The sequence below is a fragment of the Orycteropus afer genome, unplaced genomic scaffold (assembly GCF_000298275.1).
Source record: "Orycteropus afer afer isolate SDZICR_OR568_19922 unplaced genomic scaffold, OryAfe1.0 scaffold00734, whole genome shotgun sequence".
NCBI lineage: Eukaryota > Metazoa > Chordata > Mammalia > Tubulidentata > Orycteropodidae > Orycteropus > Orycteropus afer.
In genome coordinates, this window is record NW_006922321.1 from 546470 (window position 1) to 572003 (window position 25534).

At 40.8% G+C, this 25534-nt stretch overlaps 1 protein-coding gene across 1 annotated transcript in view; it reads right to left on the minus strand.

Annotated features, from left to right (window-relative positions):
- Positions 1 to 25534, minus strand: part of TGFBR2 (transforming growth factor beta receptor 2) — a 108015-nt gene that overhangs the window by 51964 nt on the left and 30517 nt on the right. The window contains exons 2-3 of the mRNA XM_007957366.2: positions 16320 to 16488; positions 9549 to 9739 (exon numbers count right to left, since the gene is read on the minus strand). Of these exons, the coding sequence (XP_007955557.1) occupies positions 9549 to 9739; positions 16320 to 16488 (360 nt within the window). The remainder of the gene's footprint in view (positions 1 to 9548; positions 9740 to 16319; positions 16489 to 25534) is intronic.

The following is a 25534-nucleotide window of genomic DNA, read 5'->3' on the forward strand; positions in this document are numbered from 1 at the left end:
ATAGGATTTGGGAGTCTGTGTCCATCCTGGACTGCACTCTGCCGTGATTCAGATCAGAATGTGGCTGTTCCAGGGTTTAAATATACATAACCAGCAACCACATCTGGCCTCAGTGTGTCTTTGTTTACTCTGCTACTTAGGGGAAAAAATCTACAAAAGCGAGTTGCTTTGCTTTAAATCACTTCAAATACATTCTAAGCTTCGCTTGACTGAGTCACAATGCCCTCTGGCAGGCACAATCTTTATTATTTCCTTGGCTAGACACAGGGCCAGACTCGTGGATTCAGAGTATGCTTTCTAACCTAAATTGTTCACAACTAAAGACTGCTTCAGTTCTGAGTCATCACCTCAAATAACTAATTTCTTTCCCCAGGAATGAGACCAGTGACTTTAATGCATAATTGTCTTCCTCTTCTAACAACTTTTTTCAACCTTATTTCCACCCTTTTCTATATTTTCCCTGCATTTAGACCAGAAAGTAAATCTGGTTTGTCTCTAAAAATGCACAGCTGGTGAGAAGGCTATTGCAAGGACTAAGGGCACAGCAAAGGTAGCACACCCAGAATGCCCAGGGGCTGCCAGAGCACCCTGTATTCTTCTCATTTCTCACATGCTAGAACTATTCCCCAGGAAGCCAGCTACCTGATGTTGGAGCAAAACAAACACAAAAGGCCATCTGGGAGAAAACCCACTGCCATTGAGTTGGTGCCAACTAATTTCTAACTCTTCACTGACTCAGAAACCAATATAAGTCAATAAAGTATACAAGGCATGGAATCAATACCCAGAGTAGGTTTGCTGGATGGGGTGGAACAACATCATGGAGGCCACAGTAGGTTGTGGGGTGAACCAGCAGGCTGAGATGTTCTGCTAGCAAGTTAAACATAGACAGGAAACGGCGTGTCTGATACTGTAAAAAAAAAAATCATTTGTCTTCCTGCCAGAGTTAGGCGTGCAAACGAGAAAGGCTGTTTTTATTTAAAAGATATTCTACAACAATGAAAAAGTAAAGAATGAAACTTTGTGGCTGCTAAGAGTCCTCCTCTTCTCCTCCCTTCTCTCCTCTCAGATTAGAAAACACATGTCTTCATGCTTAAGCCGGCACAGAGCTTGCAGCTCAGCAATAAACACACCGTGCATGACAGCCTGCCTCTGATGGCCGGCTTCCCTATGTAACCACATATGTTGAACTTTGATTCAGAGGTGGTTTCTAGAGTTCTGGTTTCCAAGCTAACTTGACATAACTGATGTATTTACTAACAATTCCTGTTCGGACATACCCACCCCCCACCCCCCAAAAAAAGATCTAATGCAACCTAAAGCTATATAGAGTAACATAAGATAAAAATAGGAGCTAGAGTCAAGACAAATGGAATATAAAAGTGGAAAGACAAGCAAACCACGGCTGATATCAGAACCCCAAGATGTATGCCTATATGCTTGTTCTAAGTATCACTCAGATCTGACTCTAAACTTTTGTGGTGGTTAATGCTGAATGGAGAAAATACAAAAAAATACACAATAACCAAAAAAAAAAAAAAACAAAACAAAAAAACAAACAAACACCATCAACTGTATCAGGAGTCAGCATGAGATCTATTTTTGTAAATGAAGTTTTACTGGGATACCAAAAGAAGAAAATAAATAAATAAATAAAGCCACCTCTTTGCCTTCAAGTTGATTCTGACTCATAATGACCCTATACAACAAAGTAGAACTGCCCCATAGGGTTTCCAAGGCTATAAATCTTGCAGATCACCTCATCTTTCTCCCATGGAGCAGCTGGTGGGTTTGAACTGCTGATCTCTTGATTCTAACCCTTTAACCACTATGCCACCAGGCAACCATGGCTTATTGGAATAAACCACTCACAAACTTTCCATGACTGTTGCGGTGCTGCAGTGTTGAATAGTTGCAACAGAGAACACACGGCCTGTAAAATTCAAACTATCTTTTATCAAGTTCTTTATCAAAATGTTTGCTAAGCCCTGCTCTGGTTTTCAATGTCCATAAGGTCAGAAACAAGGAGATCCTCATGAGGAAAACAATCCTTCAAAGAATGAGAGCCAAGAGATGATAACAACACAATGCACTGAACAATATCCTCAGCGATACTCTTTACAGTGATCCTATCACCTTGATTCACAAGACTGTGCTTATGATAGACATCACTTAATCCTAACTGAGTTGAAGGAATTTGCTGGACGGAGGAGGATACAGCATATTGCCGGAGCAAAGTTCCTCAGTCATTTGGCTATATCCAAGATGGGCATTTGAATCCAAGGGAATAGTAATAACCATTTATAGTCAAAATTCATCAATACTTGCTCCATGCCAACTACTGTTCTAAGTTCTCTACATGAATAACTCATGTATCCTGATAATAATACTATTTAAATAAGCAGTATCTCTACCCCCATTTATCAGAGGAGAAAACTGAGGTGCAGTAGTTCACCTAAGGACAAACTGCCTATAAATGGCTGAGTTAGGAGACCATGACCTGAACCTCAATCATATGCTATGCTCTCAAAAGATGAGCATCCAATGTCCATCAGCATAAATACCATTCCTTTTAGATAGACCATGAACAGTATAACCTTGAGGTTGTACTTCTTGCTAAGGACATGCTGTGTGGTGAGTCTGAGCTAAAACTTAGGGCACAGTTGTGTACTCACAGGACTAGCAACCCCTTATGTAATAATGTGAGCAGTACCCATGGGTGCCCTCCCTCACACCCCACACTCCTAAATGGTGAAGAGGAAGGGGGTTATGTGAGAAAGAGACAAGACTCTTCCCTTCTCCTTTGGACAAAAGGTAGAAAACCAACTATGAGATTTTGGAAAATTCATGCCATCTCTGGAGCCCCATTTTTTTGTCTGTAAAATGAAAACTTTGGATGAGTTAATTTCATGTTTCATTCTGGCATAAAAATTTTATGACTCTCTGAAATAAGAAATATTTGAAAGTGATTAGCGTAAGTTAGCACATCCACAATGGAGTCTTAATACTCACTGCCATCGAGTCGGATCCGACTCATAGGGACTCCCCCTTAAGTTTCTGAGGTGGTACTATTATGGAAGTAGATTGCCCAACCTTCGGGACAGCAATTATCACTGCACCTGTCCGAGGAGGTCCCAAAGCCTGAGTCACATTGCCTGCTCTTCAATTAAGAAAGAACTTGCAACCAAATGTTTCAGAGTTTGAGACTTGACTTCAATGCTATTCCCTTTCCTGCATGCCCATAATGCCTCTCAATGTCTAGAGTAACAGTTCAGGTCTAAGTTAGGAGGGAAGGAAGGATGGCCAAGCACACCTCCCTTGCTCTCTTACAGGTGACCTTCTTGCTTTCCACACACTCAACTCCAGCAAATGAACCTAAGAATTCAAAGCCCTGGAGGAACACTTTGATTCAGGACAACTCTTTTTCAATGCCACATTATTACTCCTCCAAGGGCCGACTCGACGGCACATAACAACAACAACAACAACAACAACAAAGGAGCTCTGGTGGCACAGTGCCTAAGGCATTTGAATGCTAACCAGAAAGGTTGCCGGTTCAAACCCACCAGCCACTCCATGGAAGGAAGACTGGGCAATCTACTTCCATAAAGGTTTGCCACTTCAGAAACCCAAAGGGGGTCTCTATGAGTCAGAACTGACTCAATGGCAATGAGGTTTTTTTTTTTTTTTTTTGGTTTTATTACTCCTCCAGGGCTCCCTGGGGCTGCTAAACAGCTCCCTTAATAGATCCAATTCAGGACAATTTTAAAGTACATCTTGAAAACATTCCAAAATGTCTTCTTGCTTTGGAAAGTATTAGGGGACAATTCCTCAGATAACTAACAAGAACATTATCATGGAAAACAAAGATGTTTACTCAAAATGTGCCTGACCTCTAAAGTCTGATCCACATTAGAACAAAGTTAGGGGAGTATATAAAAAAATGCTGAAAAATACCCACATTTCACTTAGGAGTTCGGTTACAAGAAAATGAAATTAATAAGTACACTAAACTAACCAAACCCATTGCTCTTGAGTCAACACAGTGACCCTATACAACTGTAGACCCTATATAACTACTCCATAGCATTTCCAAGGCTCTAAATCTTAATGGAAGCAGACTTCCACATCTTTCTCCTGTGGAGCAGCTGGCAGGTTTGAACCACTGACCTTTTATTGGCAGCCAAGCACTTAGCCACTGTGCCACTAGGATTCCTTTAAATAAATATACTTATCTCATTTTATAACCAGGTTTAAGATTCAATCTATTTGATTAGCTCTGCCCATCAGAAGCATGAAGTTAACAAAGCCCACATCTTTGGTTCCATTCCTATCTAGGCTAGCTCACACCACTGCTTTCACACTTCAGCGTACAAACAAATCACTGGCAACTATGTTGCCATGTGATATGGATGCAATAAATCTGGTAGAGTCCTAAGATGTTGTGTTGTTAATAACCTCCCTGATGCAGCTTGTCTGTGGACATTTTGTGTAGGAAGGGCCTTATTCATAAGAGGTGTGTTCCTTGACACAGAGTGTTCTCCTTACACAAGCAGAGAATAAACAAATAAAAGAGGCAAGTACTACTATATGCCAGTTACTGTGCTAGCCTCTCATGTCCTTTAATACCTACAACAGCCCTAAGGAGTGGGTACCATTACCACCATTAGTGGGTCAACAGCAGCTCGGCCATTCAAAGAGAAGGCCACATGACCAAAAACAAGCTTTTGAGGAAATGAATCCCTTTGGCCAGAACAGAACTGAGATTATCCTAGTCACTGATCTGAAAGGTACTTTTGAGTCCTTCCAGTGTTATTTAGCTGCCTCCTACTGTGACTCTGAGTCAAAACAGGAACAACGTGCCTAATTTGTAATATTATCCAATGATTTCAGGGATGTGGTTAGCTTTGATTACAAATCCCAGACTCAGTATGCTCCCCTTTCCACTGTGTAGGCATGTAGAGAAAAAGAGAAACTGGATGAGGTAGAGATTAAAACAAAACAAGGCTCTCCAAACATCTTGTGATTTTAAAAGATGTCAGAATACTCTGCTCATGCATTGTGGTCAAAACTGAACTATCCTCAATTCTCGGGGGGGGGGGAGGTCTAAATAAAGGAGCTCTGGTGGCGTAGTGCCTAAGGCATTTGACCACTAACCAGAAGGCTGGCAGTTCAACCCCACCAGCCACTCCTCAGACGGAAGGTTGGGCAATCTACTTCCATAGAGAAGTAGTAGTAGCCTTGGAAACCCAAGGAAGGGTCACTATGAGTCGGCTCTGACTTGACAGCAGTGCATAGCACTTGTTTGTTTACCTTCACTATTGCTGCTAATTGCTGTTGAGTTGATTCTGACTCATAGAGATTCCATGTGTGCAGAGCAGAACTGCTGCATAGGGTTTACCAGACTGAGACCTTTCAGAAGCAGATCACCAGGGCTGTCTTCTGAAGCACCTCAGGGTGAGTACCAACCACTAGGTTTTTGGCTAGTAGTCAACTGTTTAACCATTTGCGCCACCTAAGGACTCACCTTTCTATCTTCAAACAAGTTAAAGTCCCAAATCCTCTATTAAAGGCCCAAACGATACTGATAGCTAGCAGTGACTTCCTCCTCTGTGCCAACCACTCTTGTAAACATCATTCATGTATTAATGTGTTTGATCATCACAACAACCCCTACTTTTTATTTCCATTTTACAGATTAGGAAACTGGACTATAAGTTGGTATCAGGTAACTAACCAGGCAAAGCGGTGAAGCTAATGAACCTTATGTCAAGAAAACACTGCTTTACCACCAGTGGCATCAGTGAGGAGAAGAGGTTGCAGGGAGTGCAAACCACAACCCCTCAAGGAGGGTGACACAAAAATGACCCCAAGGTTGGTGGAGGTGGGTGGGAGGAAAGAAGGAGGAGCCACCAAGACAGTTACTAGGGTTGGTGTCAGCCATCACTCAGTGTGGTAACTTGTTACCACCATCCCCATCAGCCATCAGTCAGAAGGTTCTCCACCTTGGTCAACAGGAGAGGGGAAGAGCTGTGGGAGCCATGGTGGGGTGTGGCTGGGAGGGCTCTGCCCTGCAAGGGGGAGGGGCGACATCAACCCTAGTAACACCAACACCATTATCACCCATCCTTAACCATTCCACTAAACTGTTTCTCTCTTGCCTAAAGTCATAGATATCCTCCCATGTCCAGTGCTCTGCAACGAAAATTAAGTATATTTATTGTATTTGGAAACCATTTATGGAATGAATAAAACCACGAGTGGTTGTGTTTGATTCTTAAAGGTTCAGTCAGAGATCAATAACCACGTACCATCTTTGCAATATTCTGCCCTGAGAGTGAAAATGGGTATGTCATTTGCAAGTAAACAGAGCAGCTGTTAATTCTGAATTCTCTCCCCCCATATCTTATGCTTCCCCTTCAGTCCTGGAGCCTGGCAGGCCTTCTCGATGGACAGCTGTCACCAGACCATCAGTAATGGCCAATGCAAATTCCCTCTCTTCCAATGGAATCCATGTTTTGGTGAGTACAGGGGTAGCATACGAATTTTAAAACATGTACATATATTTTCTATTTAGAAAGAGACAGAAGGATGGGGATAGAGAAGAAGAGAAAGAAAGAAGGAAATAAAAAGAAAGAAGGGAGGGAGGATGGGAGGAAGGAAAACCCTTATAGGTTTTAGTGCTAGACATGTTGCTGTTGCTGTTGTTAGGTGTCATCAAGTCGACTTTGACTCATAGTGACCCATGTGACAGAGGAGAATTTCACCATCGGGTTTCCATAGAGTTTTCTAGGCTGTAAACTTTACAGAAGCAGACTGCCAGGTCTTTCTTCTGTGGCCCATTACAAATCCTACCCTGACAGCAACTAGCTGTTTGATCCCAAAAATACTGTTTAACTTCTCTAAACTTGGTTTTCTCATCCATAAAGTGCAGATACTGATAGGGCCTCCTCAGGAGGTGACTGTAAGGATGAAATGAGGCCACGAAATGGAAAGCAAGGGCTTAGCATCTGCACAGCAACAGTGCCTTCTCGTTGCATGTTAGTTATCATTAACATTAGCACTGAATAGAAAGACCTCTATCTGTAAAGAAGATAAATCTTGTGGCTCAACTTCTTTGTCCTTATCTATTTAAGAAAAGTAAAAGATGTAATTAATTATTGCCCACATGTGTTGCAGACCAGAAATCTGGTAACAATAACAGAATACTGCAAGAATAATAAAATGGTGTAAAGCACTTCAAAGCTTTTGAGTTTGATGTTGGTTGACTTGAAGTAAAGAAATAAAAAATGCTTTCATATTTTTCATTTCCCTGGTATAAATAAGAGGAGGTGGAAATAAGAGGAGAAATGGATCCCAGAAATTTTGCTACTAATATCTATACTGTTTTGAGTGGGGGTGAAAGATATTTACAAAGTGACCACAACACCTTTCACCCTGAACTCCCACTGGAGCAGTTTAGAAGATTCTGCAAAGCACTCAGACCTCTGAGTCATCAGCTGTGCCAAGTTTCCTGAGTATGATAAGAAATTGCCTTTAAGTTGATTATCTTACCTTCCAAGGAACAAAAAATATTAGTCTGATAATGAATAACAAGGAAAACATGAATGGAGACTTATGCTTATCACCTGTGTCAAAATACACTGGAAAGTGAAGGCATTCATATCTCAAGGGTGTGTAGTATGTCTCTATTCAACTTGCACTCCATTAATGAACTTTTTTCATTTTGGATGAAATAAACTACTCCATTGTGGACAAGCCAGTATGCAAAGTAGAGACAAGTTTCATACATGGTAGTAAATATGCCTGGATATTCTACCATTAAAGGTTAATTCTTTTGGCTGAGCCTAGGCCTCCTTTTAAGATTTCAGGTGTTGCCATACTTCAATGTGATTTAATCTATTTACATCTTCTCTCCTAAATCAAATCATATAAGGTAACTGAAAGAAATAGAGTGTTCATAGGATGAGATAATAGGGAGGGTGATTTTGGAAAGTGGTGTACTGACAAGATGTGTACACAGTCTCAGTGCTGAGAAGCTGACATAGGTGGGGAGTTGGGCAGGAAGGGAGGGAAAATGGAGGCAGGTGAAGGACACAGAGTAACAGAGAGGCAGGGGTCTATTGAATCAGACCCATTTTGGGGCCAAGAAACTGCGGATTAAAATAATCTTTTCCTAAAACCAGATGATTATTTTCACTGTCAGAGTGGCAAAACTAAGACTGTCAGTATTGGAGAAGGTATGGAAATCTACATGCTCAGACACCATTTTGTGAGGGAAGGACAATTTAGTAGTTACCCAAAGTCAAAATGTGTATAACTTCAGATTCAGAAATTTCACTTCTAGGAACTCATCCTGCAGAAATTTTAGCACAAATGTACAAGATATCTGTGCAAAGATATTCAATATAGCATTAGGTAGAAGACTGGGGACATCAGAATAATTTATCAACAGGGGATGGTTAAATCAATCACAGATGATACATAAATATTGTGGACTTCTATACACCAATTAAAAGGTATGTAGTGCATCTACATGTATTGACCTGCTTAGAAGGAGGTGTAAAAGTAGTTTAGCAAAAAAAAGCTGCAAAATAATGTTTATGGTATAATCAATTGTTTGCAATGAAGGATGGAAAGAGGGAAGGAGAGAAGGAAAGACAGAAGGGAGGAGAAAGAGAGGAGGAAGATAGAAAAAATATGAATTAATGAGAGAGGCACATGTACCACCCAACAAAGCATTAGTATTGATTATCTATTGGGTTGGGAGTAAGAGGTGGAAAATGTACTTTCATTTTAAAATTTGTACACTCTTGTATTATGTGAATTTTTTGATAAGGATAACTACTTTTGTGATTAAAAATCACTGTTTTTTTTTTTTTTTTTTAAATTAATATAATGTGTGTTTCCCCTTCAAGCCAAGTGAATGTTGAACTTCAAAAACCAGGTCAGTTTCTAATGTAGTCTTCCCCCAGCTCAAGGGATAAAACTTGGCTCAACATTTTCCCCCTGCATTTCAGTTCTTCTCTCAAATGGGACCTTCTAGAAGTAAGTGCAAGAAATCAACTGAGTTAATTCAAAAAGGTTCTTCTCCTGGATCTAGGAGCTTTCTTTAAATCTCTAGATCAGTGGTTCTCAGACGTCAGCTACATCACAATATCCTAGAGAGCTTGTTAAAACACAAATGACTAGGACCTATCTCAGAATTTCTGATTGAGCAGATCAGGGGATGGGCCCAAGAATCTGCATTTCTAAGTTGCCAGATGATCCTGATGCTTCTCTTCCAGGGACTGCATGAGAACCACTGCTCTAAGGAGAACAAAACCACTCAAGAAAGGCGAACAGTAATGTCGGTCTTGATGAGCCAGATTTGATAAGGAACAGAACCCACTGTGGTTACCTTCTATACCCATCTGCTAAATAGATTCCTAATCCACAGATCCAAGCTCTCTCCAGCATCAGCCACAGGAGTACTTGTATCTGTCCATGATACAAGACATCAAAACAAAGGAGGGCAGGCTTGGGACTCCTGGGAGAAGAAAACTCACCTTCCGAGAAGATGATGTGGTCATTACACTCTTCAGAGCTACAGGAACACATAAAGAAGGTCTCGCCAATCACTTTCTTCTCCTTCATAACACACTTTGAAGCAGCAGCATCTTCCAGAACAAATCCATGGTAGGGGAGCTTGGGGTCATGGCAAAGTGTCTCTAGTGTTATGTTCTCATCATTTTTTCTCCTAGGGTGCAAAGGGTCATGGGGAGGGGAAGACAGAGAGAAAAATAGAATGAATGAATGAGTATGATTTCAATTTGGACTACATTTCATTCATAAAGTCATTTCAAACAATGGCAGCTGGCTCCAGAGGTCTAACATGAGCAGGCTGCCCTATAGTCTCTTGTGCTTCTTTTACTCATTTCAGTTTTTGCTTTGCTTAGTCTCAGAACTCACTTATGATTATAAACCAGAGGGATTTCCTTAAGGACTGTTCTTCTGGAGAATTGCACACATTAAGTCTTAATTAAGCCCTTAAAGGAGAGGGCATGGGAGAACAGAAGAGTCCTAGCTACTCAGGATTATTTTAAACCTTCCTTCCTAAACATACTGCAGGGCTTACACTGCATCCCCAGTTTGTTTGGCAGAATCCAGCTCATGTCTCTGAAAGTGTTCTCAAAGAGCATGCCTGGGAAAGCAGTCATGGTTCCTCTGCTGTTGTTTGGTGGGCCCCAGGGCACTGCGTGAGGGCATATTCCATGTCAACAGCTGGCTGCCTGAGAAAAAGGAAGAAACCTCCTAGACAGGGAATTCATTCCCCAAATTCCAGATGGAAAGCTGAGAAAAAATTATGAAGACACATGGGAAGGAATTGCTGGGTGTTCTTCATATACAGTTCATTGAAATACTTTACATTTAGTATCCCTTCACATCCTGTATTTGGAGCCTAACTCAGCTAAGGGATCAAATAAAAATCTGGCATTATTTCTCTGCCTACTACCCTCTGAGCCTTCCTCATAAACTTGGCATCCTAGATAACTCCCTAACATCAACGACGGCTTCACATCCTCCCTCCAATCTCTGTCCTTTCCAGATGCCAATTACCTGCTGTCTTGAGTCATATTCTTTATATCTAGATGGGGAGCCTAGTGGAACCTTATTACAGGAAGGATTATGGATGTACGCATATAAGTACACATGTGAGCCAACACACGTGTATGCCTGCACACTCAATCCCCCATACAGACAAATAAGCTCACTGCTCACAGCAAGGTAAACCAAAGACAAGCTTGGGTCACACTCAAGTGAGAAAGAGCAACTTTAATTAGTCCCACCTTCTAAGTGCCTAATTCAAGGACAATGTGTCAATAAGAGGAGCAGGGTAGGTGTGTGGTAAGGACAGAACAGCCTAACAGGAGTGGAGTGGTGTTTGTGACATCTATACAGCCCAGAGTGTACCCCTTTGTGAAGGAGCTCAAGGGTCAAGGGTTGCAATGGAAACTCCCACCAGCTCAGGAGGAGGAGGAAGCCTTTCCTGAGCTGGTCTCTACTGTTAAAGGCAGAGTGGCAGGCAAGCAGACTTCTGAGTCAAGGGCAGCTATCAGGGAACTCAATGAAACTAAAGTTGATGTCATCACACAATAATGAGGTAGAGTTTTAAATCTATCCATTTTTAACCCTAAAGCTATCAAGCTACCTAGCTATCTTTGCAAAAGCTGTGGTCATGGTACATGAACACGTTCCTCACCTTGGCTGTATGAGTGTGTGTGCATGTGCATGTGTGTGTGGGGGAGGTTTATTTTGTTCAAAGTACTACAATGAAGACAAGCTTAATCCTCTATGTTGTTGTTGTTGTTATGTGCCGTCGAGTCAAACCCAACTCATAGCGACCCCTCCTTGGGCTTCCGAGGCAGTATCACTACGGAAGTAGGATTGCCCAACCTTCCTTCCGAGGAGTGGCTGGTGGGTATACTCCCACAGAAAAAGCATGATGCCTCTTCCTTCTGAACCTTCCAGGGGCCAAGAAATGGGACACACTGAGAGGAAGCTCAGTAACTCCTGGAACTGGGTAACCTTCTTAAATGATTTCTCTATTCCTGTAAGGAGCCCAATGCCAGGCAGAGTTAATATTCCAAAGCATCTCTGGATACAACTGAGCACAGGAAGGAAAATTTAATGAAATAAATAAAGGCAGTCCCCAGGTTACAAACGTCCTAATTTACAGACAACTCCTATTTGTCTTTTTGTTATTGTTACATGCCATCGAGTTAGTTCAGACTCATAGTGACCTCACGTACAACAGAATGAAACAATGCTAACTCCTGCACTATACTCACAATTGTTCCTATGCTTAGCCCATTGTTGCAGCCACTGTGTCAATCCATCTCATTGGAGGTCATCTTCTTTTTACTGACTCTCTAACTTACCAAGCATCATGTCCTTCTCCATGGATTGGTCCCTCCTGATAACATGTCCAAAGTACATGAGAAAAAGTCTCCCACCCTCGCTTCTAAGTAACATTCTGGCTGTACTTGTTCCAAGACAGATTGGTTTGTTCTTCTGGCAGTCCATGCTATATTCAATATTCTTTGCCAATACCATAATTCAAAGGCACGAATTCTTCCTCAGTCTTCTTTATTCACTGTCCATCTTCCAAATGCATATGACACAACTGAAAATATGATGGGTTGGGTCAGGCACACCTTGGCCCTCAAAGGGACATCTTTGGTTCTTAACACTTTAAAGAGGTCTTTTGTAGCAGATTTGCCAAATGAAATGTGTTGTTTGATATCTTGACTGATGCCTCCAGGGGTGTTGATTGTAGATCTAAGTAAAATGAAATCTTGCCCTTTAATGTTATGTAACTTTGCACTCGCTTTGAAACAATTTAACCAACCCCAACCCAACACATTTTTCATTACAATCACCTTCACTTGCAGCACATGCAGGTTTTAAATCACTGAAAAAGTTTTGAGCCTTTTCTTGCACTAAATAAGAACCATATGCACCTGTTCCAATTCATCTACAAATTCCACTTAAAAGACTTAAATACCCAATTAGGAACCGATCTTGTTCATAACTCAGGGACTGTCTATATTGATTTCATTTTTTGTCCTGCAACATTTATTCTAAGCCATTCAAGAGGTCATCAATATCCACTGGATAAAGAATCAAAGTAATAAAAGTAATTTTGATTCCAAAACTTTTCCATCCTTCAAAAGAACTTAAGCATTTTCCATGGAATAGGTGCACAACAGACATTAGTTAAATGGATGAATGAATCACTGAAAGAATGAAAACACTAAACTCTAAAGACATAGGAATTATTGGCATAATTATTTTTAGTTCCCATATTTGTCTACTTTAAAAATAGACTCTTCTCACCATCCCCAGTTTGGTTTTCACATGAGAATACAGCCCTAGCCAACACCTTGACTGCAGTCTTACTGAAGATCCCACTAACTCTTACCTGAATTCCTGACTCACAGAAATGCTGAGTGGATAAACAGGTGTTATTCTAAAATAAAATCAAATAGCCTCCTCTCTGAGTTTGGGTTCTTAGTTTGAGGTTCTGTGATCATGGTGCAGAAGGGTTTTTGAGATGCAACCAAAAGCGATTGAAGGAAGCAGTATTAAGCAGACGAAGAAGCTGAACCACACTGCAGGTTGTAAAGAGGGCTCAGCTGATCTCAAGGAAGCATTGAAGCTGGGATGGCCCTTTAAAGTCGTTCCAAATGGAGGCACAGTGGTCTATCATTTTTACTCTCCAATCAACCATCATTGGATACTGGCCACTCATAAGGAGGGGGCAAACTTGAATGAAGTAGCTTCCTTCAGTGGAAGGGAATTCCCTGTATCCAAAAGCCATCATGCCCAGCAGCTTAGGGCAGTGAGTACCATGGAAAGGGCATCTTCCAAATGCACCGCACTATCTACTATACCTCCCTTCCTCATTAGCTACACTCCAACTACAAAGGTATATTTGCTTTCACCACAACAGGTAACAATAACATCCATTGTATTATTTTTTATAGGTACAACAGAGGGGAAACAGGGAGCTTTCTTCTCCCTCACACACTCACTGAGATCAGCAGAGACTTTCTTTCTATAACTTGGACTTGTATTATGGGTCAGGAAAAAAAAATGCTTTAATTAGAAGAATCTCTTTTCTGCAGCAGAAGTGAGCTCTCCCACCGAGTATTTAAGCAAAGATGATCAGTGGAGGACAGCACCATGGAAAGAATCATTGAGGTCATCTTGTCTTGTGTCCTAATCTTTCCTGCACTATATCAGCCTTTACTGATCTTTACTTGACTCTTCCAGAGAAGAAAGTCTGTCTCACCACTGGGAAACTATGATAGCAAAAAGGTGCCCACTTATATTGAACACAAGTCTGTCTCCTTGTAAATTTTATGGATCTTCCTCCTATCCTTCAGAGTTATACAGTGGATGTTTATTATATTTTCCACCTGAAGAACTTCAAATACCTCCCAACAGAACTCACATTTTCTCTTTACTAAGCTAACCATATCTAACTGTCTCAACCTTTCCTCCAAGGAGAAGTTCTAGTGGTGTAGTAGTTAAAGCATTCGACTGCTAACCAGAAAGTTAGTTGGAACCCACTAGCCTCTCTGCTGGAGAAAGATGAGGCAGTCTGTGTCCATCAAAATTATAGCCTTGGAAACAGGATGGGGCAGTTCTACTCTGTCCTAAAAGGGTCACTATGAGTTGGAATCTACTCAATGACAGTGGGTTGTTTTTTGTTTGTTTTCCTCAGATGGTGTGGTAGTTAAGTTTGTGTGTCAACTTGCCTGGGCCTGGTTGAGTGGCTGGGCAACTGGATATAGTATTTCCCATGATGACACTGGTAATCAACTCCATGGTGGAATCTACTGTGAGCAGCTGAGTAGCTGCCCTAGGGATGTGGTCTGCTTCCTGAATATAAGGAGAAGCCTTGGGGAATGGTCTCCAGCTTAAGGTAGGCTTATACCCTGCGTGAAGCTGTGTCATTGTTCAGCAGCCTGCCGTGCTCTGCAGACCCTGGGACTTACAGTGGACTTGAATTAATGGCCTACCATGTGGTTTGGAAACATTGGGACTGTGCCTTTTTATTTGTTGGCCTCGGGCTTGTTAGCCTCAGCAGCCAGTAGCTGCCTGAGTGAAGAAATGCCTCTGGCTTCAATGGGCTGGGAGCAAGAGGCAGAGCTGAAGCCCAAGGTCAAGGGGCTTTCAACCAGCCCTTAGAGCCTGGCACTTTGAACTTGGACTTAAAGCCTCCAAACTGTATGAGAATAAACTCCTGTTTGTTCAAGCCATTCCATTTGTGGTATATTCCTGTCAGAGTGGCACTAGGTAACCAGAACAGATGGCATGTTTTCTAAACCTTTAATCACATTGGGGGAGCTCTTCTGGCATAGTGCCTAAGGCATCTGAATGCTCACCAGAACTTTGGTGGTTCAAAGCCACCAGTCATTCCTTGAAAGGAAGGTTGGTCAATCTACTTCCGTAGTGATACGGCCTCAAAAACCCAAGGAGGGGTTGCTATGAGTCAGATCCAACTCAACAGCAGTGCTTTTCTTTTTTTTTTTTTAGTCTCATTAGTCCCTTTCCTCTGAACACACTCTTTGCCAAAATCCTTTCTTCAAAAGCGTTGCCCAGATCTGGACATAAATGAAACTGGCAGGTACAGCAAGCTGTCATGACAGGTCTTTGCTATTAACACTCTATTAATTCTTAAGAAACCAGTTCATCCCCTGATGTATGGAAATCTGCAAGATTCTCAGATCTACCATCAAGCCAACTCTACATGGTCTGGAGATAGTCTCAAAAGACTGATTCCAATAAAAAGGTAGGGAGATACTGGAGTTTAGATATTCTTGTTTGCCAAGTGGCCCAGAGACATTGATAAAAGTATCAGAATAAGCCTATAAAATGTTATGTTTCATTAATCTGCCAAAATAGATGAATTTATACATTTTTATAAAATTGGGACTGCTAATGATCTCTATTTTCCTTTCATCTTTTACTCAAGCAACCAATCCATAACTATAAATTAATATTTCATGAGCATCCATTGTGTATGCATAAAGAACTGTATTAGACACGTGTGTGTATGTGTGTGTAAGAGGGACACAGAGCAAGAGAGAGAGAAGAGAACCTAATCCAAGAGAAGATTAGTACATCATGTGTAGCCCATTGGTTATATGGGTCACATAATCAGGACTTCTGACCAAGAAATGTTCTGGTTCCCCAAGTTAATTTCCCCTCTTGGAGCCTATGCTTCTCTTTTCCCACAGCCTACCTTTCATCTTTCCTTCCACAGCACAGAACTGAGATTGCCTCAGGAGAAAAAAAGCTCCTTGGTGCTGCTCCACAGGAAAAAGATGAGGCAGTCTGCTTTCACAAAGATCACAGCCTTGGAAATCCTATGGAACAGTTCTACTCTGTCCTATAGGATAGCTATGAGTAGGAATCGATTTGATGGCAGTGGAATTGGTATTTTTCGGTTGATGTCACTATGGGTTACTGATAAGGTATCAATTAAATGCCTAGTAAGTTACAAGCAAGAGTTCCCAGATTTATTATAAGTATTAAAAGATCATCTTACCTACTGTCAAACACACACAGACACAAATACATTTGTGTTTATATATGTGAATATACCTGGAAAGCCACATTTAATAATTGAAAGAGAGATCCTCTAAGGGAAAAGGAAATGGGATTGGTGTCTATGATGAGGGAATGGAGACACACTGACTTTGTATGATTAGCACACATTACTTATAAAAAGGGGATAAGAAAGATAAGTTAAAAGGCAACTTTACCATATAGCCACACAGACTTCCTGTGGTTTCTCACAGATGGACGTGATGCTGCAGTTGCTCATGCAGGATTTTTGGTTGTCACAGGTGGAAAATCTCACATCACAAAATTTACACAGTTGCCGCAACTTGATTGCACCATTGTTGTCCGTAACCATCATGTCATCATTAACTAGGGTGAAGAGAAAATACATTAAATAATTAATCAATTGTAAGGCAGCCTGCCAATGACTTCCTGATGATGTTTTGCAATTTCAAATAAACTCGAGGCCATGGGAATAAATACAGAGAAAGACAAAATAATTCCTTCAGATCAGAATAGAATTTCTTTCATTTATGCAATTTGTAACAAAAGCTACTGTATGGTAGTATATGTGTGCAGGGGGGGACGGTGGTTGAATAACTTCTTCTATTTGTCAAGGATTATCACAAGACCCTCATTCTACAAAAAAACTTTATCATTCAATCAAGGAATATACATTAACCCACTACATAGTATTGGGTCCTGGAAGCACAATGAAAAGTATTCTTAAGGAAATTACAGTTTAGCTGGGAGAACAGACAATGAAATAGATCAGAGTAACCCATAATAAAGGGAAGGAAAGGGGATGTGGAAGGAGATACCACTCATGGATCAGATGGGCAGATGGAGGTCATAACCAGGCAGAGTCAGGAAGTATGAACTGAGTCAGCCAAGTGAAAGAAGAAGCCATGTGTGAAACAGGACTTAGTCATTATTTTCCTGACCTGCACCCAAAAGAGCTATAAGGACTTTCTTGGCATGGGACTGGTTCTACTGACTTCTGTTGTTGTTATGTGCCGTCGAGTCGGACCCGACTCATAGCGACCCCTCCTTGGGTTTCCAAGGCAGTATCACCACGGAAGTAGATTGCCCCATCTTCCTTCCAAGGAGTGGCTGGTGGGTTTGAACCGCCAGCCTTCTGGTTAGCAGTCAAGTGCCTTAGGCACTATGCTACCAGAGCTTCCACTGACTTCTGCTAACTGTAGGGAAATCAGTTGATTAACCAGCCCTTACTGAGTGCCTCCTTGACACAATTCCAAGCATTGCCAAGGCACTGGGGTCATGAAGGTGAATAAAAGCTAAGTCCCACCTCAAAGATCTACCTCCTGCTACCTCTAAGACTTCATTCCTTACCACTCTCCTCCTTACCCCATACTCATTATCTTTTAGAACACATGCACCTTTCACTGAAGAAGCCAAAGTCTTTCCTTTCTCAAGCTTTCCCTCCCTATCCCTTTGTCTGACTTCTTCATGCCTTCCTGGGCTCTAGTTAAATGTCACCTCCTTCGTGTTAAAGTTGCCTGCAAGTAACTACCTTAGGACTCTACACAAACTACCTCAACACAATGGAAGGTATCCACAAATACTGATTAAATGAATGAATGAATGGATTAATAAATTATAGAGTAATACAAGGAGTTCATACTGGACCCTTTATAAGAGTGGGGAGGAATACTGAACTTCTTCACTCAAATTAATGGATAGAGTGTGATCATAAATGTGACCATTTGCATTCATTCAATAAAATACTGAACATAGACTCTTCTTTGTAACACACATATTGCAAGGTGAGAGGCAATTAAAAAGTGTTATGGATTGAAGCGTGTCCTCCAAAAAGGTATGTTGAAATCCTAACCCCTGTACTTATATATGTGGTCTTGTTTTGGGAAATAGGGTTCTTTATTGAAGATATTATCGTACTGGAGTAGTATGGATCCTACTCGTAACCCCTCGAGTAGTGTTTTATAACAGGAGGAAAACAGACACAGAGAGTAACACATGGGAAAAGACACCGTATGAGGATCCATCTACAAGTCAAAGAATGCCAAGAAATGTCCTGGGCAACCATGAAGGTGGAAGAAATAAGAAGGCATCTTCCCAACAGAGAGAGCATAGACCTGCCAAAGCCCTGAAATTGAACTTCTAGTCTCAATAACTGTGAGAAAATAAATTCTTACTCTTCAAAGCCACCTACTTTGTGGTACCAATAGGAAACTAAGATAAAATGGTATAACATGTTATTCCCTATCCCTTTCCTGAATGAAATTTATTTTCATTGGCAATGATGATAATTAAAGGTAAGAGTTTAGAGAGTTAAATAAATTCAGTTAAAGTTACCAGGCATTTAATCAATAAACATGAATTAAACGATTGCATTTTATGCTAGACTAAGCAAGATGGCCAACCAAGACCACAAGTGGCACTAGACTAGTCACTGGCTATTAGAATGTTGGAAACGTGCCTCCCCAAAGGATAATCATTGAAGGAACATGAAAGAAAAAAACCTTCTCATCTTCTCCTTATGTCTACATGTGCTCCTGTCCCCAAGGGGACAGTTTCAAGGTCCTTACACAGTTACTCTCTATCCTGTGAAATTTAGATTTCTGTCACTGACACTTTACTATGCCATGCCACCTCTTTGTCCCTTGGGCATAGCACCTGTTTTCTGGGCCTCTAAAAATATAAACATACATAAACTTAAGATTTGCTTTCTTGTGGCAGAATTAAATATAGAAGAAAAAAACAAACCCATTCATCCCTCTCAGACCTCAAGCTCATTTCAGGAAGTATATTTTTAGGTAATAAACTATTTTGAAATTCTCAATGTCTCCCAGGCCAAAAGCTCTATGCTTAGCTAAAAATATAGGCAGAAGTGTTCCCTGAACCTTGTGTTAAATTTGGGACCAACAAAACAATGAAAATATTTTTTTTTCTAGCATGGTTAGATGCATTTGCAAAAAACTAATTTAACCTTTAGGTTTTCCTATAAGGCGCTGCCAAAGTACAACAAAGTTGGGTCAGCTTATTTCAGACACACATTTATGCGTTGGTTAGGCAGCTCTGTTGTTTTTCAATGTAAAATCAAACCTCCATGTCTCAGAATTCAGCCTTCCAGCATATCAGGATTTTAACATGGATCAGTAGTTCTCAACTTTGGTGACATTCTGGAATCACCTGGGGAGATTTAAAAATATAATAAAGCCTGGATCCCACCCTGATATTCTGATTGTTCTGGATGGTACGCTGGGTACTGGAGAAGTTCCCTCAGTGATTCCAATGTACAGGCAAGGCTGAGAACCCTGACCTAGAATTAGTTGAAAAAACACAATAATCACAAGAAAAAACTCCCAAATACATGCAAACACACATTTTATTCAACAGTGGAGGGGCAGCCCTCAATACAGCTAGAATTTTCCTTGTGAAAAACATGCACTTCAAGAGATATGATTAGCTGTTTTACACCTCTGATGGGAATAAATTCTTTTCCAGACTGGTCAATCCTTTCCTAGCACAAGCCAAGATGTGTGAGAGAAGTGACAGGAGTAACAACAAAGAAAAACAGATGAGTGTGGTGCTGGAAACAGCAGTGGCAGCCACAGATGCGCTGACAAGTATAAGTGATTTAGGTCGGATGCCTGCAAAAGACAGAGACGCAACAGTGCAGAGACAAAAGGAATGCATTTAAAATGGGGGGCCACCAAACTGCATGACTTTAGGGGGTATCATTTACATTGCAGTTTGTGCAGATGAAGTCTCTGGAGATGTACTGATGCACAATGTGCATGGCTCCCAAGAGGCCTTGAAAGAAAAAAAACCTCTGCATTGAATTTTGGGAAAAAAGGCAAACAGTAGATTGCACCCCTTATTTTAGTAACTGGCGGAATCAAGGATGTGGACAAAGACCCTTAAAGAGCCCTACTATGTGCTAGATAAAGGAGCGCTGGTGGCGTACTGCCTAAGGCATTTCAATGCTAACCTGAAGGTTGATGTTTCAAACCGACCAGCCACCCTGTGGAAAGAAGATGGGACAATCGATTTCTGTGAAGATTTACCATCTTGGAAATCCAATGAGGGTCGCTATGAGTCAGAATCGATTTGAGGGCAGTGGGTGCAGTTTGTTTTTGGTGTGCTAGACAAGGTGCCTAAGTTATTGCATATAACATCATCAGTAGTTAGAAACGGAGGGCTAACTTTTCTCCTTGTTATAGCAAAAACTACCACTGCTAAAGCCAACAGTCTTATTTAGTTTAACCAGCATTTTTTTTTTTAATTTTAGAACTTTTATACTGTTTCTCACCTTTTTGCAGGCATTTTTCATCTCATCATTCACTATAGTTCACCACCTGCCAGCTGCTCCCCATTAGCTGATCCAAAGCCTCCCCACCTTAACAATTCCGATTGGCCCCTGGAGGCATGTACATTTCCAAACCTTGCTTTAAGTCTGTGTTTTCTTGCTACTACCCAGTTTGGGCCTGTAGTTTCTTCTCACTGCACAACGTGTATGTATGTGTATTGACAGGATTTGGTGGGATAGGGAGTTAAGTTTAGAGCACAACCTGAAGGATGATTCCTTTTTTGAGGTTCTTCCTTTACTAATTTTGATAAAAGCTTTATGAAGTGACTCATGAAAACAACATACATAGAAGTTTTTGCTCAAAGTTTGTGAGGGTTCACAGATGTCCCGAAGCTGGTAAACCCCAGTTGAAGAATCCCAAGCTCATTCCGGAGTCTTCCAGAGCCAATGATAACATGCTAAGCAGTACACTGCTAAGCAGAGAGGGTGGAGGACCAACGGGAGCAGGTGAATGATGGGCACAATTGTATCCGTGCATTCCACTCCTCAGGAAAAGATGGTGCCAGGCATAACCCCATCTGTCAAACATCTCCTGGTGTTTAATGCATAATGATCGTGAGGCCAAAGGAATGAAAAGGGAAGTAAAAATAGCTAGAAACAAAGATACTGTTCTAAACTGCAATACAACAAAATCTACCTAATTATAGCATAGTGCCTAAGGCATTTGATGGCTAACCAGAAGGCTGGTAGTTCAAACACACCAGACACTCCTCCAAAGGAAGGTTGGGCAATCTACTTCAGTAGTGATACCACTTCAGAAACCCAAGGAGGGGTTGCTATGAGTTGGGTTCAACTCAATAGCAGTGAGTTTGAGTAATCAAAAACCAAACTCACTGCCTTCAAGTTGATTTGACTCATAGCGACCCTTCCTTGGTTTTCCAAGGCTGTATCTCTACAGAAGTAGGTTGCCCAATCATCCTTCCAAGGAGTGGCTGGTGGGTTTGAACTGCCAGCCTTCTGGTTAGCAGTCAAGTGCCTTAGGCACTATGCTACCAGAGCTCTTTTGTAACCCTATAACAAACCCTAATCCAATTCAAAATTACTTCCAATTCAGATTATTAAATTACTTTCTTAAGTCTCTTTAGTTAAAATGCTCTCATATCAAAGCAGTATATTTTAATGCCTGCAGACCCTCTGTGAGCAGCTAACCATTCTTGGAGAATTTTCTATCCATAACAACCAATCTATGATGTTATCCAGAAAGGGGTTCCATTAAAAATGTCTCGTACTTAAAAAGTCGTTCACTAAAGGACATGGACATGGGCAGCTTTTTTAGCACATGATTGTATCACATGGCCCATCACATTTCACTTCTCTTCAAACAAACCCATGATTAATATCAAGACCTTCAGTCTAGGTCATACTGTCTTCCTCATTTTATGCCACATTTCCCCCAAACTCACTGACTAAAGACAAAGGTTCCAGATCTTGAGAATATGAATTAAGTGCTTAATTGTGTCTATTTCTGGAACAACATAGCTGTATTTTAGGGTCAGAGATGAGCACAGTAAGAAGCTTTAAACTTATTCCAGATAAATGTAGGAAATTTAGATATGAGTTCTTAGTCCATATCTTTGGAAAAATGATCAACTATAAGCTGAAGATTTCACAAATAACAAAGCCTCAAGATTTCACAAATAATCCTGAACACATTGCTGGAAATTAATTCATGCATTTTTGAGTTCATGAATTATCTACTGCTGTTTTCTGGCATGTGTTTTGGGGACACATAATTCATTTACTCTACAAGCACCTGGGGGTATCATGTTTCCTGTTATGTATTTCATAGTAGGGCCACTAAAATTAATACAAGTAAAATGTAATATCTCAAAGAATAACCTATGGCAACTGATGATTAGAACAACAAATGCCTTAGAGCAGTGCTTCTCAAATGTTAACATGTACACAAATCCTTTGGGAATATCGTTAATTCACAGGTGGAGGATAGGAACTCATATTCCTGTCCCAGGTCATACCGATACTGCTGGTCCAACACACCATGGTTAGGGAGACTTTGGAGAACCCAATTTTGACTTGCCATTATTTCCCTTTCTCTACTCATTTTGGATCTAGGAAAATTCAATACCTGTTTCTCACCTTTTTGCAGGCATTCCTCATCTCATCATTCTATCTGCATTTCTCTCAAGCCTATCCTCTTACACAATCACAGGCCCTGAGGCACTGATCACCAGCCATATGGGCCTAGAATTGAAAGACTTGTTCTCTGAATGAAGGCTTTAATTGCAGTTGGCATTTCAGAGTCAGACATTGAAACAACCATCTGGCAGACAGCCACCATGGTCTATGATGCTGGCAGAAAACACCCTAGGGCCCTAGAGACCAGGTGGGACAAATCTATTGGCCTGTCACACACATCCTCCAAACCAGAAGAAGCAAGTAAGCAACCTAGGAGGATTCCCTGCATGACATTCCCAAGTAATTGCCTCCCTCACCAAACACTTTGGCCAATTACAACAAACAAGAAGCACCCGTGATTAAGTCAAAGAATGCTGATATTTTAGGAAGAGTTCACTTCTCTGAACATGTATTGCATATTTAGAACTTCTGCTGCAGAACATTATTTTTGTTTTAAAAATGTGTTCGGACAACATTTCCCTAAGTAATTATAAGTATCTTCAGAACAGAACGATACTCAATTATAATTGTTTTCTAATTCCTGCATTGTACATAGTAAGTACTCAACAAATTCCAGAAGAATTTTAAGTCATTAGTGATGCTTGTTGGAAATAGAAAGTATATGCCACAACTACTCTACAATGTTGACCAAAAAGAATGCTGCTTTAAATACTAGTTCCCACTCATGTCAATAAAGAAAAAAAGACTCTTTAAAACCAAAACATATTGACCTATTGGTAGTGAGAGAAATGCAAATTGAAAGTTACACATCATTTTTCAACTATCTCACTGGAAAAATTATCAACAAGTTGACGGCACTGTGGTTTGGGCAGGGTGTGGGGACAGGTACTCTCCACAATGCCTGGGGGCTGTACACTGGTCTAAGTTCTTCGGGTATATGTCTATGATATTTGTAAAAACTACAAATGCAGAGTCTTTTACCTAGCACTTTCAGTTCTAAAAATTTATGATATTCACTGGTAAATTCATTGCTGTATTATTTATAAGGGCAAAGGATAACAAACAATCTGAAAGTTCATTAAGAGATTAGTAAAATAAATTAGGGTGCATCCCCCCCCACACACAAAAGGAATACTTATGAAACAATTGGAAAAAAAAAAAAAAACAGAAGGCAGCCCTATGTGGATATCTTCTTAAGAGTTGAAGCCCAAGCTTACAGGGTTCAATGAATAAAACAGCGTGGAGCTTGTATCCAGGCTGCATATCATCTAATACTCCTCCACCCTTGGTCACCTGCTTTTCTGTCCCAGGAGGCTGCACTTTATGGACTACATCAACTGGCTCCCTTACCCTTAAGCTTCTATGGGGTTTGGCCAGTGGCATAAGAGGGACAGAAGAGAGTGTATCTGGGGTGTATCGTGCCCTGGCTCCCTCCCTGTGGGGTATTTTCCAGCTGGCTTAGTCCTTAACTGAAGGTGACAGCCTCTCTCGAGTCACAGACTCTCTTCTCCCCTATCTTTGCCCCTTTGGCTTAGGAAGCCAAGTCAGTTATCAGCAGTTCTGGGGAACTGTGCCATCCTTGTTGTTTCATTATACCCTGCCACACCTCTGTAAAACCCACTGCTGAGTCATCTCCAACTCATAAGGACCCTATAGCAACCTTTGTAAAGAAATAGTCCCTTTATTATGTCTTCGCCAAATCAACCTAATTTGAAAGTGCCATCTATTTGCTGCTGGATCCCTGACTGGTACACCACTGTGTGTGTGTGTCTTTTAAGTAGAGTGTGTATATATGCTTGTATATGCAACAGACTCTCTCTGGGAGAAGATGCAAGAACACGGGGATGTCATTTGACACTACAAAAGGAAAATGAATGGCAAAGAAACAGAGGTAAGAAACCAACTTTTTACTTCATGCCTTTTCATTATATTTTAATTTTCTATCATAAAAAATGTATATATCTTTAATTTAAAATAAATAAATGAAAGCAAGTCTCATTCTACCATAGCAAATATGGCGGTTGTGGCATGCCATTAAGTTGATTCCGAGCCATAGCAACCGTACAGGACACAGAAGAACTGTACCATAGACTTTCCAAGGCTGTATTCTTTTTGACACAGATCACCAGGTCTTTTTTCCCATGGAGGGACTGTTGTTGTTGTTGCTGTTATGTGCCGTCGAGGCAGATTCGACTCATAGAGACCCCTCCTTGGGTTTTCGAGGCAGTATCACTATGGAAGCAGATAGCCCAATTTTCCTTCCGAGGAATGGCTGGGAATGGCGTGTTCAAATCTCTGACCTTCCTGTTAGTAGCCAAGACTTTTCTTCGAGTCACCTGGTCTCTGTGGCACCAGGTCCAGTACTATAGAAACCATCATTAGCTAACAGGGTAAGTAGGAGAGGAATAGAGACAAGTGTCTTGAAGGCATCTTTTTCTATTTTTATAATAATACTTTTTAGAAACCTTTCTAGGATGACATAATCAGTTCTCAAAAATCTCTTTTAAGTGGCAAGGAAGTCATTCTAGTCAAAAAAGACAGTAAGAAAAGATAGGTATTATTCCACACTGAAATTGCCTACCATCCAATTAACAACAAAGGATTTATCAAGTGTCCTTATATTCTCCACACAGCAAGATATTTAAAACAAACATAAGGTTGGCTCCTGCCCTTGTTTGGCTTGCATTTTCAAAAACTTGCTGAATTTACCATTTTTCTTGGGGGGATGAGGGAATATATGTCCTGGAATCAGGTCATATACTAGGGGACAAAACCCAAACATTTAAAAGGATTCTTGCAGATGGAAATATCAATATTGCTGCCAAAGGCAGTATTTCAGAATACTAGCACTTTTGCCAATATCCCAAAAGTTGAAATGCCTTTGGCTCTCTCAGTTACCTTCTTTCATCTTTAATAGGGATTTTGGGGATAAAATCCACTACTCCTAAAAGCTAGGTGAGGTGA